Source organism: Seriola lalandi, unplaced genomic scaffold (assembly GCF_002814215.2).
Source record: "Seriola lalandi dorsalis isolate HSWRI2012SDOR001 ecotype SW California unplaced genomic scaffold, Sedor1 jcf7180002052130, whole genome shotgun sequence".
Classification (NCBI taxonomy): Eukaryota; Metazoa; Chordata; class Actinopteri; order Carangiformes; family Carangidae; genus Seriola; species Seriola lalandi.
Genome location: NW_019522683.1, coordinates 1,158,437 through 1,173,912, shown reverse-complemented (window position 1 = coordinate 1,173,912; position 15,476 = coordinate 1,158,437). Strand labels below are relative to the sequence as shown.

The 15,476-nt window shown below is 39.1% G+C and overlaps 1 protein-coding gene across 5 annotated transcripts in view; it reads left to right on the top strand.

Moving 5' to 3' along the window:
• The window catches only part of usp13 (ubiquitin specific peptidase 13), a 33,082-nt gene that overhangs the window by 7,032 nt on the left and 10,574 nt on the right, over positions 1-15,476 (top strand). Inside the window, exons 4-16 of one of the 5 annotated variants that reach the window (XM_023400080.2) lie at positions 1,320-1,441; positions 2,210-2,352; positions 3,386-3,570; positions 4,051-4,148; positions 4,290-4,480; positions 5,210-5,281; positions 6,670-6,742; positions 8,307-8,432; positions 10,223-10,376; positions 11,031-11,205; positions 11,327-11,415; positions 11,949-12,071; positions 15,231-15,254. In XM_023400080.2, coding sequence (XP_023255848.1) covers positions 1,320-1,441; positions 2,210-2,352; positions 3,386-3,570; positions 4,051-4,148; positions 4,290-4,480; positions 5,210-5,281; positions 6,670-6,742; positions 8,307-8,432; positions 10,223-10,376; positions 11,031-11,205; positions 11,327-11,415; positions 11,949-12,071; positions 15,231-15,254 — 1,575 coding nt within the window. Of the gene's footprint in view, positions 1-1,319; positions 1,442-2,209; positions 2,353-3,385; positions 3,571-4,050; positions 4,149-4,289; positions 4,481-5,209; positions 5,282-6,669; positions 6,776-8,306; positions 8,433-10,222; positions 10,377-11,030; positions 11,206-11,326; positions 11,416-11,948; positions 12,072-15,230; positions 15,255-15,476 lie in introns of all 5 variants that reach the window. The other 4 variants (XM_023400078.2, XM_023400077.2, XM_023400081.2 and 1 more) reach the window with 4 other exon arrangements.

Below are 15,476 nucleotides of genomic sequence, written 5' to 3'. Positions count from 1 at the left end.
GACGTCTTTCTCTGGACTGGATGACGATTCTTGTCGTCCATTTTGGACAGCGGGCATTAATGTATCTGCCGTCATCCCCATACCAGTCGAGTGATCTAATCAAGCTGCTACCTGCTAACGTCAGACCATGGTTACCATGAAACCAGTGGGCACAATCACAATGTCAGGGATAACCTATGATCCTGTTTGTAATGAGTCATTCCACGACTTTAGGCTGGGGTGGAGAACAGACAGCTCTATATAGAGAGATATTTAAGAGAGGAAGCTCTCTGAAGCTGTCCCTCCAGTTTGCAGGGTTAAGTTTGATATGATTTTGGTAAGAGCGGAAATGTAGAGGCAATTAATTAATTAGGTGAATGACAGAAAAATTATCGACATAATTTTCCCAGCAAAAAGTTGTTTGGTTTCCAGCTTCTTTCTTGTATAGATTTAATGCTTCTCTTTGTTTTACTAGACAGTAAAGTTGCTTTGAAACATAATAATTATCAATCCTTATAGATTAATCTGTCAATTATTTTCCAGATTAATCAATCCGTTATTTGGTCTAAAAATCAAAAAGATATAATGAAAAAATAATATGCTTTGTTTTGTACGACAAACAGCGCAAAAGTTTTTTTTTTCAAAGCAGATTAATGCAATTAATGGCTTATCAAAATAAATTTGATCTCTGTTAATCAACCCACTGATTAATTGGCATTGGATTAGTTTCAGCTCTATAGTTTAATGTTTTTGGTTTTGGACTGTTGGTCATACAAAACAAGATGTCACCTTGGGTTTTAGGAAAGTGTGATGGACACGTTCACTGTTTTCTGACATTTTATTGACCAAATGATTAATTGTGAAAATATCCAGCACTTCAGTCAATAAGGAAAATAATTTTTATTTGCTGGCCTAATTTTGATAATTTAGTTTTATTATGTGATCAACAATGAAATGAATGTTCCATAGCTGCACTAACAAACGTCACAGCCATGCTAAAATCCTAAATATAGCTCAAGATGAATTTTGTCTGAGTAAAAGAGACATCAGCCTTGTGTGAAGTCATCCTGTCACTGTTGTAAAAAAAGATGTCATTGATGGTTTTGTCGTTCTGTTTGATCTCTCTGCAACCTTAGACTATTATGGTATTGACTAAAGGAACAAATCAAAAACATAAAAACAGAACAGACCTCACACTCAAGAGCAGAAAAGAACAGAGCATAAAATAAAAATAACCACGAGCAAACTCCATCATGGCTTAATAATGAGCTAACGTCAGTCTGCAGTGACTGAAGCAGCAGTCACATTCTAACTGCAGCTGTTTGCTTCCTCCCTTTAAGATTTAGAGCTAAACCGTGATTTTAACGGAGAGGACTATGAATACGAAGACGAGGCCAAGCTCGTCATTTTTCCAGACCACTTCGAGATCCCCTTACCAAATATTGAGGAGTTGCCCGCTCTGGTTAGTGAGTTGGTGCTGCATGGGCTCTGTGTGTTTCCATGCATGTCGAGGTGGAGGGTGCATTCAGTGGTTCCCTTAACACTGGACCTGAATCTTCAGATTCATTTGAGACTTCCTTAATGTTTTACATTCAAGAATATAATATAATATCCCATTGAAAGAACAATGAGATTCTGTGATGCGTCACCTAACCTCTAGCTGTTACCCCTTCTAAAGGTTTTTCATTTGGATCGGTTTTGATCGGTTTCACAAGCTTTTTCTCTCTGCAAAAAAAGAAAAGGGGAAAAAACATCTGGGGGAACCACTAGGTGCACATGTGCCTTTTTAAGTTTGTGTTTTATTGCTTGCATAGAGAAAAAAAAGGAGAGATTTTACTCCTATCTTCAATGTATTTATTTATTTGCTTGGTTTTTAGAGCTTGGCTTTGACATGGTTGTAGGTTTCCAACCTGTGGATGTAGAAATTGTGGTGCTGCATATATTTTTGATTATTGGTGAACACCTTATTTTTAAGAGCTTTGCATGGTTTATTTTGGGCTGCCACCCTCTCCTCTTATGCTGCTCTAGTCACTTTTTTTGCATAAATCTTGCATGTCGACTTTTTTCCTATTCATGCACAGTTAATGCACGTTTTAAATGCTCCTACAGTTGTTAAAAGAAATTTGTAATCCTTGAATTTGTTTGTTTAGGTGATATAGTTTTGACACTGACCTCACCCACACCCATTTTTGCACTTGACAATGTCTTTGCTGTCTCACCTGATGTGAAGGTGACCATCGCCTGTGACGCAGTGCTCAATGCACCATCAGCTTACAAGAAGCAAGAGCCTGAATCCTGGGAGGAGGAGATCCAGGTATCCCGACATGCCAGGAGCCTCAGACAGCTGGATAATGGGGTCAGAATCCCACCCAGGTAAGACGGATATTATAAGTAGATATTTAAGAGTCTAAATGTTTTGGAAGCATTATATCCTCAGAAATGGTCTAACTAATGGTCAATACTGGGTCTAACTGTAGTAATCTTCTGGTGGCAGCATTACATTATTGTCATGATTGACATAAACAAGCAATATGTGTATCTTATATACATTTGTGCACAACTCCCTCTCCACCGTACCCTCATGATGGTAACAGTAACAGGTGTATTTTTGAGTCACTGGACAACTACTGACACTGTGACTATGTGTAGTCATTAATATGGCTAAATCTTAACCTACAGCCCTTAGATGCTGTCTCTAGTGCCGCAGACTCTCAGTGGGAATCCTTCTTATAGGATGATCCCACTCATCTGAGATGGATCCTGAAGAGGGTTTCTGGTTTTGTTTCAGCCTCATGTCCCAGTCTGCCTCAGCTCAGCAGACCGCCTGCCATACTCATGTGCCCTGCACTATGCAGCAATAGTTCAGAGCCAGTTAGGGCTTACAGATGATCCTGCAGACAGAAAACAAGCTCAGCACACCAAGCATTGCATTGTTTCATTGATCATTGCAGCTGTACATGTGTGGTCCCTAAATCTATCCCAGAGAACAAAGAAAGGGAGGTGGAGTAACATGTCTTCTACTAGCAGCAGCTACTACAGAGCAGCTTTCCAGATGGATAACTGAAGGTCTGGCAGTTCATCTAAATTCTGTTTTACTGATTACTCTACAGACGATGAGCTGAAAAGTTATTTCAAACTATAGAATTGACATCAGTGCTTAATTTCACACAGAACAAGTGTTACATTTAAATAAATATTGAAATCCAAAGATGTATTTTGCAAATTTAGTCAGGGTGTCTCAGACACCTGATATTGACCATATTTAAAAAAAAAAAAAAAAAAAATCTGTTTCTTATGCCTCTACTTTCTCTATATATTATTTAATCAATAAATTGATCATGTATTATTTGAATCCGGCATAAAAACAACACAACATTAACACAAGTCTCTGTGTCTCTGTTGTCAGTGGCTGGAAGTGTCAGAAGTGCGAGATGAGAGAAAACCTTTGGCTGAACCTGACGGATGGAGCAGTGCTCTGTGGGAAGTGGTTCTTTGACGGGAGTGGAGGTAACGGCCATGCTCTGGACCACTACAGAGAGACCAACTACCCACTGGCTGTCAAACTGGACACCATCACCCCAGATGGAGCAGGTCTGAGACACATCAGACTTTAACCTGAACTGTTAAATAGTTTTAAAACTACTCTGTTCCTAATATTGGAGGATGTTTAGTTCATAATAAACAGAACAGTATGTTAATACCCCAATGCAACAGCCTTGCAATTAAATCTTATCCTTGTGATAAAACAATGCTCAGTTTTTGTTGACATTGTGTCAGTGAGGCATTTACTGGGATGACCAACGTTAGTTGTGTTGTTCCTTTGGATTACATTATATTGAAATGGGTTTCTGATATCCTGCTGCCCTCATGTAAATACAACACCACCACTGGATTGTATTGCATTGTACTGATGTATCTGATAAAATAGTGACTTAGTGTAAATGGAATACTCGAAGGGCTTTAATGGTAATGTGCAAATGGTTAATTTGACTTCAAATTCGATTTTGGAGCATGGTATGGAGAACCATGCCATAATATCTTCAGCTTGACTGACTGGTCTTTTGGTTTCAGATGTCTATTCGTTTGAAGAAGAAGAAGCCGTGTTGGACCCCCACATATCAGAACACTTGTCACACTTTGGAATAGACATGCTTCAGATGCAGAAAAGAGTGAGTTATCTTGACTGTGCAGAACAATGAAGCTTGTTTTACTATTAACACCACCTTCCCCAAAAGATCTGAAACCCTGCAACAAAATATCCACATATACCAAACTAAAATTAAAGCCAGCTCTCCTCTTCTCTCCTTCAGACAGAGAATGGGCACCACACAGACAACAACGCACGGCCGCGGGTCAGTGAATGGGAGGTGATCCAGGAGTCGGGCATGAAGCTGAAGGCGGTCTACGGTTCTGGTTACACAGGCATCAAAAACCTGGGCAACAGCTGCTACCTCGGCACAGTAATGCAGGTCCTCTTCAGCATCCCAGACTTCCAGAGGATGTGAGTACTGTACGCTGTGATGTGGATTTACTAGAAAGAAAACACAACATTGATTTTTTTTGTTTTGTTTGTTTGTTTTTAGTGTATGTTTCTAGGTCTTATCTGAATATAGTGATTGTGAAATTGCAGGGAATTTTAAGGAGCCATAGTCTCTACAAGTGTAAAAATAATCACATTGTTTTATTTCAGCAGTATACTGTGTCTCTGACTCTCATTATGGTAACAACAATAGACAAAATACTGTAAACACATCATGGAAAAAGACTTAAACTTTAACGATGAAACAATTGTCTACAAAGTTTGATTAATCAATAGCAATCAGCACTGTGATTTATGAGTTTCTACACAACATTAAAAATAACATTTTTACTGTTAAATTGTGACCAACTCATGTGTACAGTATATGATATACATCCTACGCAGTGTTTTTAACAGAGGCTTAATGGTTACTTTATGATGAGACTCAATTTTCATGATGTATTTGGAACTCTGTATCTAGTCGCATGTAATTATTGATCGATTGTTGCTGTGGATTAGGTGTAGAGAAAAATACAGAATAACACAACATTAATACTTAAAGAGAAAACCCATAGTGCATTGAAGCATGATCTCCTGCAGAAGCAGTGTTGGTGTCTTCTCAGTACCAGCCCGTGTATTTCCTTGTGTCTGTGTGTCGCGTCCCATGTGCTCCATCTGAGGTGAGCTTGTGACATGTATTTTGATCTTTAGGTATGTGGGTAATCTTCAGAGGATATATGACTATTCACCCCTTGACCCCACCCAAGACTTTGCCACACAAATGTAAGTGACCTGTTACATAATGCAGTGTTATAATACACAAACAAGGGGTTTTCCAGCTGCTGCTGCTGTAGCTACTTCCAGTTCATATTGTTGTTATTAAAATGCTTGAAATAACAATATAATGAGTTTTGAGTTTTATAGTTTGACCAAGTCTGGTCTATAAATCCTAGTAAAGCCAATAAATGAAACATACAGTAATTTGTTGGGTAAAAGCTTGTTTTCTGACATTTTCTGGTAAATATTTTGTTTTGTAAGACGGTGTGTTGCAAGAGGTCAATCACATGCTGATGAAATGTAAGTGGAGTCATAGCAAGGCAGGTGATGAGTATCAGTTATGTTTGTTATTCATTCAGTTATGTTCATACTCTGAGGCACATTGACAGATAAACATGTTTAGACCTGTCACTATCCGTATTTGATAAATTCACAATGCAGGAATATCCTAAATTATATTATTACCTTGTATCCAATTAGGATGATGCCACAGTTTATAAATAAGGGATAAAGTGGAAATAAAATCAAGATTTAGACTTACAATACTACAGTTATCTGTAAAGAGTGCTGGGCTGATGTGACTAAATGACAGCAGAGCTGTTTGACAATGGAAATGAATCATAATTGCAATAATTAATGAAATACCCAATGATGAAATTTTAGGTCAAAGATTGCAAACATTCCTTTGTCTTCCAAGAGGATATTTCAGCTTCAGTCAACAGAATTAAATATCAGTTAGTGTGAAATGAGATGAATCATACTTGATGGTTAAAAAAACAAAACAACGAAAGGCTTAAATTAATATAAAATTAATGTAAGGTTTTGAAGACGGTGATACTGATGAAACAGATTTTACTGACACGGGTTGAGTCACTGCCCTCTGCAGTTACTGTGTGGTATAGTATTTTTTTTTATAGACAGGCTGTTTGGAGGCTCCTGGAGTATATTGTATGATATAAAGGATGTAATTCACTAATAAATTCTTTACCACCAAAGATAAGTGATACCCCTTTGTTAGAGTGATCAATAAAAGAATGAGCTAATTATAAGAAAAGTATATTTCTGACTGTTGTGATTATTCTTATTTATTTCATAGTAAGGCTGAAAAAAATACCTGCAGATATTGTCTGTGGTGTTGGTAACCATGGCAACTGAGCTGAGTTTGAACTCGAGCCAGATTTGTGAGACTGAAAATCCAGGGGTTAACAAGTTAGCTGCTTTGTGAAACAGGCCCCAGGTGTCTCGTCTGAAGGTTTTCTTTTTTCTGACGAGTAAAGACACGTGCACTTCACCTTCAGGCTGTGTCATCCAACAAATAACCCCAACAAGACTAGAGCAAAAGTATAAGAGTAACTAAGAGTTGTAATGTTGACACTGTTGTTTTTGTCCAACAGGGCTAAACTGGGACACGGACTGCTCTCAGGCCAGTACTCCAAACCACCCATGAAATCTGAGCTCATTGAACAGGTGATGAAAGAAGAATACAAGGTATTAAACTGGGTATGTCCAGCTCCCAAACTGGGTCCATAACCAACATAAGCATGTTGATACTGACTGATAGCAAAATTATTTTATTATGGTTGTCAATACAGTATAGTTTCATCCTGTCAGATTGCTATTTTCCCGATATAAACGTAAAGTTTTTACATAATGGAGCTCTTCTGTGTTCTTAATATACTTGAGCTTTTTTTGAGCTTTTCAGAGGAGTTGATAGAAACAAAAGGAAGACGTGATTTTCTGACATATTGTCAAATTTCTTCGTGCTCTGACCTTTTTCCTTTGGTCTGAAACTAACTGGTGGCTGCAGTCACAAATTTTGCAACTCAAATAGTTTTTGAACACAGCAGCTCCAGGCATGATATGACATGAAATCATTGCCTTTTTATCCACATACTGTAGTACACAGCTGCCAGGAAATTAGAAGAGGAAAGCCATTAAAGCATAATGGGACCTAGTGCTAGGTCTGTAAGCTCCAGGTTACTTTTCAGCCTCCCCAGCCGCAGTAATTGATAGGGCAGAGCCGTGATCCTGCACTTCCTACACATGTGATTGTGGAGTCAGGTTTGGACACATATTGACAGCTGGGAAGATATAGGGGGAGGGTTTGTGTTGGCACACTGTGCTCAGTTTGTACCCATTACAATTACATATGCTAATTAAAATGGCTTTTTAAATGTGTTCCTTGGGATACATGGTGTCCTGCTGGAGGTTGGCCTACACATTGTTTGTTTAGTGGTGTGGCAGGATGATGTAGAGACCCTTACACCGGATGACATATATTATAAAATATTTACTGACTTTGGTGAAAATAGTCAATTTAAAAGAATAGTTTGACATTATAGGAAGTAGGGCTATGCTAATTTACTCTCTGGCGAAGTGAAAAGATCAATACAGTACCCCATTACCTTTTATGTTAAACTGGTGTTAACATCTATCTCCCCTGGTAGCCTGGCAACTGCTCCCAGTCAAGAAATAGTCTGGTGTACAATTCCTGGCAAAATAGCTAATGGATGTGTTGATGAGGATTGTTTGAAGAGTAACTTAATTTTATTGTCTCATTAATAGGCTTCTCCCCTCTTGGAAATTTTGAATAACTGGCACAGTAAAAACTGAAGGTTCTGTGTCCTTTTTATTGAGAAATACAGAAACAGGAAGGATTTTGCAGTTTTTATGTTAGCATCTATATTCACTTAGGAATTCTAAATAGCCATTTTTATTGAGGATGCTGCACATGTTTACATAGTAAAATAGTTACAGCAATGCCATTCAGACTTATTAATGTTGCTTAGCAGCATGGACCAAACAAAAAAATATAATGTTAAACATTCTTTTTATGAAGAAGAATCTCAGTGTGTACAGAGCAGTGTGACACATCTGTCTATAATAACACTCTGGTACCAGCTAGTCACTCGAAGCTAATGCTACCTTAATATTAACAGCTGTTCTGTTGTCTTACCTTGTAGTTCCCTCTGAGACAGGTGAGTGATCATGCACAGTCAGTGTGTGTGACGCCCAAATGTTTTCATTCCAGCACCAGCAGAAGGGCATCTCCCCCCGGATGTTGAAGGCCCTGGTCAGCAGGGGACACCCAGAGTTTTCCTCAAACAGACAACAAGATGCCCAGGACCTCCTCCTGCACATCATCAACCTAGTGGAGGTGAGTGAAGCTAAACCTCTGTTAAAGTCAGACAATTTTAAATGGTGTATATATATATGGCCTACATTTCTTACCTTTGACAAGACATTTAAAAAATATTAGTATGTCGCCTTAATGTATAGTTCAGCAAAATATTCTAAATACAATGTCCACTTACTAACCTTTTCCTAGTGGTTTAAACACCATCTTATGGTCCTTATTATTGAATGGAGTTTGCTCAGTTGTCATGGCAATAAATCAATTGAAATCGGTTGTTATTATAATGTATTCACTTGCAGTATTTTTTGTATATTTTAGAAATGTGATTAACCATAACTTTGAAGAGAGCATTCACTATGACTTGTGTTATTAATATCAATTAACATAATTTTCATAAGGTTGATCTGTCAGGTTTAGAAATTGAATAGGTTTTTATACTACTGTATATGAGACACATCACCTTAAATGATGTCCACTGGCAGAAGGTGTCAGTCAACACTACAAACACAACAGAAAGCAACAATGCTTCTCACAAAACTCAAATGGCTGGGTTACGTCTGACCCCTGACACACATTGGGAGGTAGCTGATTGGGATGGGAGGGTCTGTTTTTGACTAAACACAGCACACTGTCTTCTTGGTTGGTACATACACATTGGGTTGCTCTTGATGTGTCTTTCTCAACCAGGATATATAAATAGCTTGGCGCTATCTGTTACACAGTGAGGCCAGATAATGCTTCCTATTCTGCCCCAGCCGCAGGAGACATGCCGTGACTCGGACTTGATTCTTCCTCCACCTCATGTGGAGGAGATCAAAAAAATCAAACCATCCAGATCCTCCCAGCCTCAGTTTCTCCATGTCTGCCACATTCTGTAAAGAAACCCTATAGTGCTTGTGCTTGAATGTGGTTTGTTCGAAAATGGCCCTCCTTTAGTCTACAGCTCTACAGCTGTGTGTAAACTAGATACTGGTTTAGGTTTCCAGACATAGATTGAACCTGACTAAAGCCACCACCATCAGCAACATTTTCCACTGTCTGTGTCAGCCTGCATACTTGGCCTGAGTAAAATTATAACTTGTTTATTTCTGTAGCCTCTTAGAATAGAAGGGATGGGTTGCTAAGAAGTCGTCATCAAACTTGTGTGTTAAGTCGCGATGCCATTCCTCCATCACAGTCTTCAAATAAACACAGAGTAAACTTCACTGACCCCTGCTGTTCATCAGCAGTGAGAGGACACTGAGCCACTCGGTGATAATGATTAGTATGCCCTCAATTCTGAAAAGATGTAACACTCTGTAATGGAGGGTACACTTAATTGAGGCAGTTCCTAAATTAAAAGAGTTGCATTTACATAATGAATGACTGTATTTAGAGATCTGGGTCAAACAGCAGTTGTGTTAAAGTTGTGCCAAGAGACTGTAATGGGCCACAGCAAGAATAGCTTATAGATAGAGTTGCAGTTCAAACCATGGGCTGTTTGTGGTATGTGTGAAGCTTCTGTACAGTTCTTAAGCAGACATACAGTAGCTGTCTTTAAGATAAAATTGCTTGGGGTTTGATTGATTGATTAATACTTAAATTTTTGACTTGGAACTGCCAAAAAAAAACAACAACTGACGAGTATTCAGAAAACGCTAGAACCTCAATTTTATCTGTGTTATATCACATCACTGGTGTATATTCTATTTTTAAAAAGGACATTAGTATCAGGCTGAATATCAGTCTCAAACTGAGATATGTGCCAAATCTCATGGAGTGATTTTGCTGCTTATATTTAAACTCATCCTCCCTATGTTTGGTGTCTGCAGAGGAACAGTGCAGGCTCAGAGAATCCAAGCGACGTCTTCCGCTTCCTGGTGGAGGAGCGAGTTCAGTGCTGCCAGACACGTCGGGTGCGATACACTCAGCGGGTGGACTACTGCATCCAACTGCCAGCCCCAATCGAGGCTGCCACCAATCGAGGTAGAGAAGCTCCCATACACACACTCACACACGTGTGTGCATCCACACACACACACACACACACACACACACACACACACACACACACACACACACACTGGGCAGCTGCAGTAGGAAGCACCAGCTGCCTCTGGTTGGTACAGCCTGTGTGATGCTGGGCTCAGGTGGAGCCAGCCACTGGGAGAATCAGCAGGTCTTGCTCAGGAAGGGCACAGAAGGTCCTTAGCTCTCAGACAGAGAAAATAAGTGACTGCTTATGGCTTTGTTATGTGTACTGTCATTACACACTCCTGGCTTGATGTAATACATTATATAACAAATCAGATGGACTAATTTAAAGAATAATTAAAGGTTGCTAACACCAATATAACGTTGTCATATTAATTGTGCCGATGTTGGTATAATTACAATAAACAAATGTGACCTTGGTGAGTATGATAGTCTGTCTAATGCAATGTAGTTGCTAGTAGGGGTCTCCAGTGTTGTCAGCAGCAATCTTGAATGCTACATATACACCTTAAACAATTATCCCTATAGAAATGCATCTTATGCCACCCTTTTTCTTTTTAAAATGCTGAACATTATACATGACAATGGATGTTACCACTTATTCTGCATGGTATCAAGTGTTTGTCTTTGTTTTGATGCTACCAGAGGAGCTGCTGGCATACGAGGCCAAGCGGAAGGATGCTGAGGAGAACATGAGGGCTCCACCTCAACCTGTGAGAGCACGGATCCCCTTCACCGCCTGCCTGCAGGCCTTCACAGAGCCAGAGAACGTCCCAGACTTCTGGAGCTCAGCGCTGCAGGCCAAGTCAGCTGGAGTCAAGTAAGTAAGGCCCACATCCTCCTGGGCCTGGAATGACAACTCGACATCTCAGTTGTATCTATAAACTTTGCTCTCCTTTCTTTTGAATCCCCCTTTTCAAAATTCTAATTTTCCCTTGCAGAACTTCCCGTTTTGCCTCCTTCCCAGAGTATCTGCTCGTGCAGATCAAGAAATTCACATTTGGAGTTGATTGGGTGCCGAAGAAACTAGGTAACTTTCTGTCACACTTCACTGATTAATGGGTTTTAAATGTTTGTTATTGGCCTCCACCAATGTGGTGACTCAGTTTCAAGTATTTGTAGGGTTGCAGACGCCCAGCAGAGGGCAGCATCAAACTATGATTTACAAACCCCATCACAGGTGAAATTTCTGCCCGGGTTAGTTTTTGTCAACTCATTCAGGCGTCACCTGCACTTTTTGGACACATGGTCACAAACCACCACATCTCTCATCCTGTCCTGTCATGTACTTGGGACACAGAGATTAAATAAATGAAAACAAGTATGTTGCTGCATCTTAAATTCCTATTGAGGTACAGTTACATGATAGGTAAATTGTGTAAATTGATATTTATAAATCACAGTCTTCAGTATGATATTTTGGGGTTTTACATGGCCGACAGTCACACTTATGTTTACACTTCGACAACCAGCTGCCAGGGTCTCAATGTTAAGTGGGAAGGATGTTAAGAATTAAAAGTCAACATATTCCTCTGAGTTTTTTTCATGTGTCTTCCTGTACAGACTTGGCCATAGATGTTCCAGACTTCCTCGATCTGAACCGGCTGCGGGCCACAGGGCTGCAGGCAAGTGAAGAGGAGCTGCCTGATCTCATGCCCCCAATCGTGCTACCTGAAGACACCAGAGGTATGAACAGATGTAGCTTATGCCAAGTTGTGGAAATGGAACCTATACATGTATGTGTGTTGGTGTGTATGCGTAAAGATATCAATATGGTTGGGACAACACGTTATTGTGCTACTTTTCACAACTAGGACAATGTAAGGAGCATTTTTTTCCCTTTTTAATCTGACATTTTGTGTTTTATTCATTTCCACTAAATATTGGCAAATAAACATTGGTGCCAACATTTGGATCAGCTTCAGTTATATCGTGTAGTTTTCAGATCAGACAATGCTCCACTTTTCTCATCCAAAAGAATCCCCTGTTCATAGGCTTCAATGAATCACCTACTGTGACCCACAGGGACATTTGCAAAATGGCACTCTTAACTACTGGGGGCATTTTTGGCTCCTTATTTTTAATTTCACAGTTCTGTTATTGCTTTCCCTGAGCCACCTGTGCTTTCTTATTTACCCAGTTAGCCAAACATATCACTCTATTTATTTATATATTTATAAATAAATAAATAAATATATATGTGAGACAGTATATATCTGATTTTACCTAACAAACAGGTAACTTATTGTTACTCTGACCACATATGTGTTGTTCTAATGCTGCTACTCAACATCCTTTTCGGGAGATGTAGGGTATTTTTTAGACAGTCAAATGATCTATGAAATTGTCTTTAATATGATATTCTGCTCAAAGCCACCCAGTTTTTTTCTGAAGGGGATATTGAATGGAATCCCACAGGAAAGGCATGCTCAATCAATTACTGAAAAGTTGTTGTGTTCACAGTGTGGCTAAGCCTAATAAGTTTTAATGATTTTGTGAGATCCCCTTGTAATGTACTTCCCTTGGCTCTGGGAATAAGCTACTGGAAGCCATCAAGAGCATTTTAGAGCACAAGCAATATTGTTGTTACTTTTTTAGAAACTTCGTGGTGTCATTGTTTACTCAGTGATATTTCAAGTATTACATACATCCTCTCCTCCTAAAGGCCAATGCAAAACTTCTATCCTTTTGCTGCTTTGTCTCCGTCTCCTCTGTGATTGTAATTCCTTTTCCTCTGTTCCTCCTTCCGTTGTTTGCAAAGTTCGGCTACATCAAGTTAACAGTGTCCTCCTTAATATTTTAGCAGGCGTGAAGCACAAAATGTTCTGTACTGTCTCAAGCTCCAAACACAAACACAAAAAGCGGTTCAAAGAGCAGTGCAAAGACACAGTAACATCTGCGAGCAGCCTTTGCTGTGACTCACATGAGCTTCATGTCTTTACAGACCTGGGACCTTGCAAAATTGTTTCACTGGCTGCTTCAGTTTTGAACATGTTCGCCTTAATATTTCACCACTGAGCAGTCTGTGCTTTACCTGCTATCTCAGACCTCCAAACACACGGAACTGGCTTCTTGGAAGAATGCAGTATCCACTTAAAACTCTTCAAAATCTTGTGCATTGGAGCATCCATTGAGATGAAACTACCTTCGCTTAGACAACTCCTGAAGAGGCCATTGTAAAATTGATGCATTGCATGGAAATATGTATGAATGTTTTTTTTTATATGTAGTGAGTTTTAGTTGGGAGAGCAATTTGAATCTCTATTTTGCACTCATCCCCTTTTGACCTCCATCAGTGCTTCCGTTTCTATAGACAGAAACATAAAGAAAAGTTCCAGGGTGTGAAACATGTGGTTTAAGCTACGAAATGAAAAGATGTCAGAGCGGTAACATGCTGTTTTCGAAACACTCGCCGATTTATTTATTTCACATTTATATGATGAGCTTTGTTGATTGCAAATTAACCACCGGTCCATTATCCCCCAGCTGGCATCAGCAGTGATTAATCATTGGTCAACCTTCTGTGTCCAAAAGGCTTCAGTGCTTCTCATTGATTACACAGAACTGCGCAAATGTGTTTTCCTGTACGCTGCTTGAACCACATAATTTCTCACTGGTCTGTGTATCACCCATTCACTCAATTATTCCAGGCCATTTAGAAAATGGATCATGGCTTTTCATGATTCCATTTTTCTGTTGTTTTAAACCACAAAACCAACACTGTATAGAAATTGATTTCTACTTTTGGTTTCTTTGTTAATCAATTCATCCCCTTCAATATTAAAATGGAAAACCTCAGTCACATTTTATTTATCTAATACCGTGATCCAGTTTGTCATTTTATTAATTCAATGAAAATATGGAAGAGAGGGAAGAAGCACATGAGAGATTGGGTAAGTGAGACAGTGAACCTAAACTGTACCACTTCATTGCAAAAACTTAATGTGCCTGATTTGCTGAGCATTTTATCTTAAGCCATTTTTAGCAAAATATCAGTGAGACAAAAAACAGCACACTGCTGTCTTATTGCCTGTCCAAATGGTTTTCCTCAGGTGTTTGTAGTCACAATATTGTCAGGTCCATGTAGAATAAATGACGATTGACGCTTATAAAATGTATTTGTCCAAAATATCACAGCTGGGTAGGCTTTTCAAAATCTGAGCATGTTTCACATGAACAGGAGCCGCTGAAGTTGTGATTGCAGTGTTTGGGAGAAGCGGGAGCCGATCAGTCTCCTCACTGTAGGAGGTGAAAAGGCCTCACCAAAGGGGTATTCTGACAATTTGATTTTTGCCTATCTCGCTGCTGACTTGAATCGTCCCTGTCTGGACAGGGATATCCTTTGTATGATTGATTGTGAGTGTCCAAATACGGCGCATATCACATTCCCACAACATGCTTGGTTTGATTCCAGCTGGGGACCTTTGTTTTATGTTATACTGTCTTTCTCATTTTGTTCCTGCTTCTATACTACATTCTAAAAAAAGGCCCGGTTTCACTGTCACTATTGGTTTGTACTAATTTGATTAATCATAGCTTTGTCTGGGAATATGGTAATATACATCACTAAAGAGCAATCTCAACTGATAGTGAACATACAAGAAAAATGGTACGAACAAAATCAGGTGACTATTATTTGTGTAGCACCTTGGTAGTTCACATGCTTAACATCAACATAAAAGCAACTGGGCAACATGATGAGATCATTTTAAAACAAAGTTTAAAAAACAGTCTAGCTGCATACATGCAGTTAACTGCCTAGTCATAAGCCTTAGAAAACATAGGTTTTTTTTTTCTTAATCAAGTACATAAGTCAACTGAAATAGTTTTATTCTCCTCTTTCAGATAACTCAATGAGCTCCATAGACTGTGAGTATTTGAGTATTTTATTTCTCTTCTCAATAACTCTGTGCTACAGTATATGTATGAATATGTAACATTCATATAAGTTATAGCCATGGAAAATATATTTTGGGCACCAAGCAGTAGTGATGAATGCTGCAGAGCTAAACCTCTGACTATGTATACCTGAGCAGGTGCTGCAGCTGCCATCTACTTTACTTTACTCTACTCTACAAACAAACTTTACTT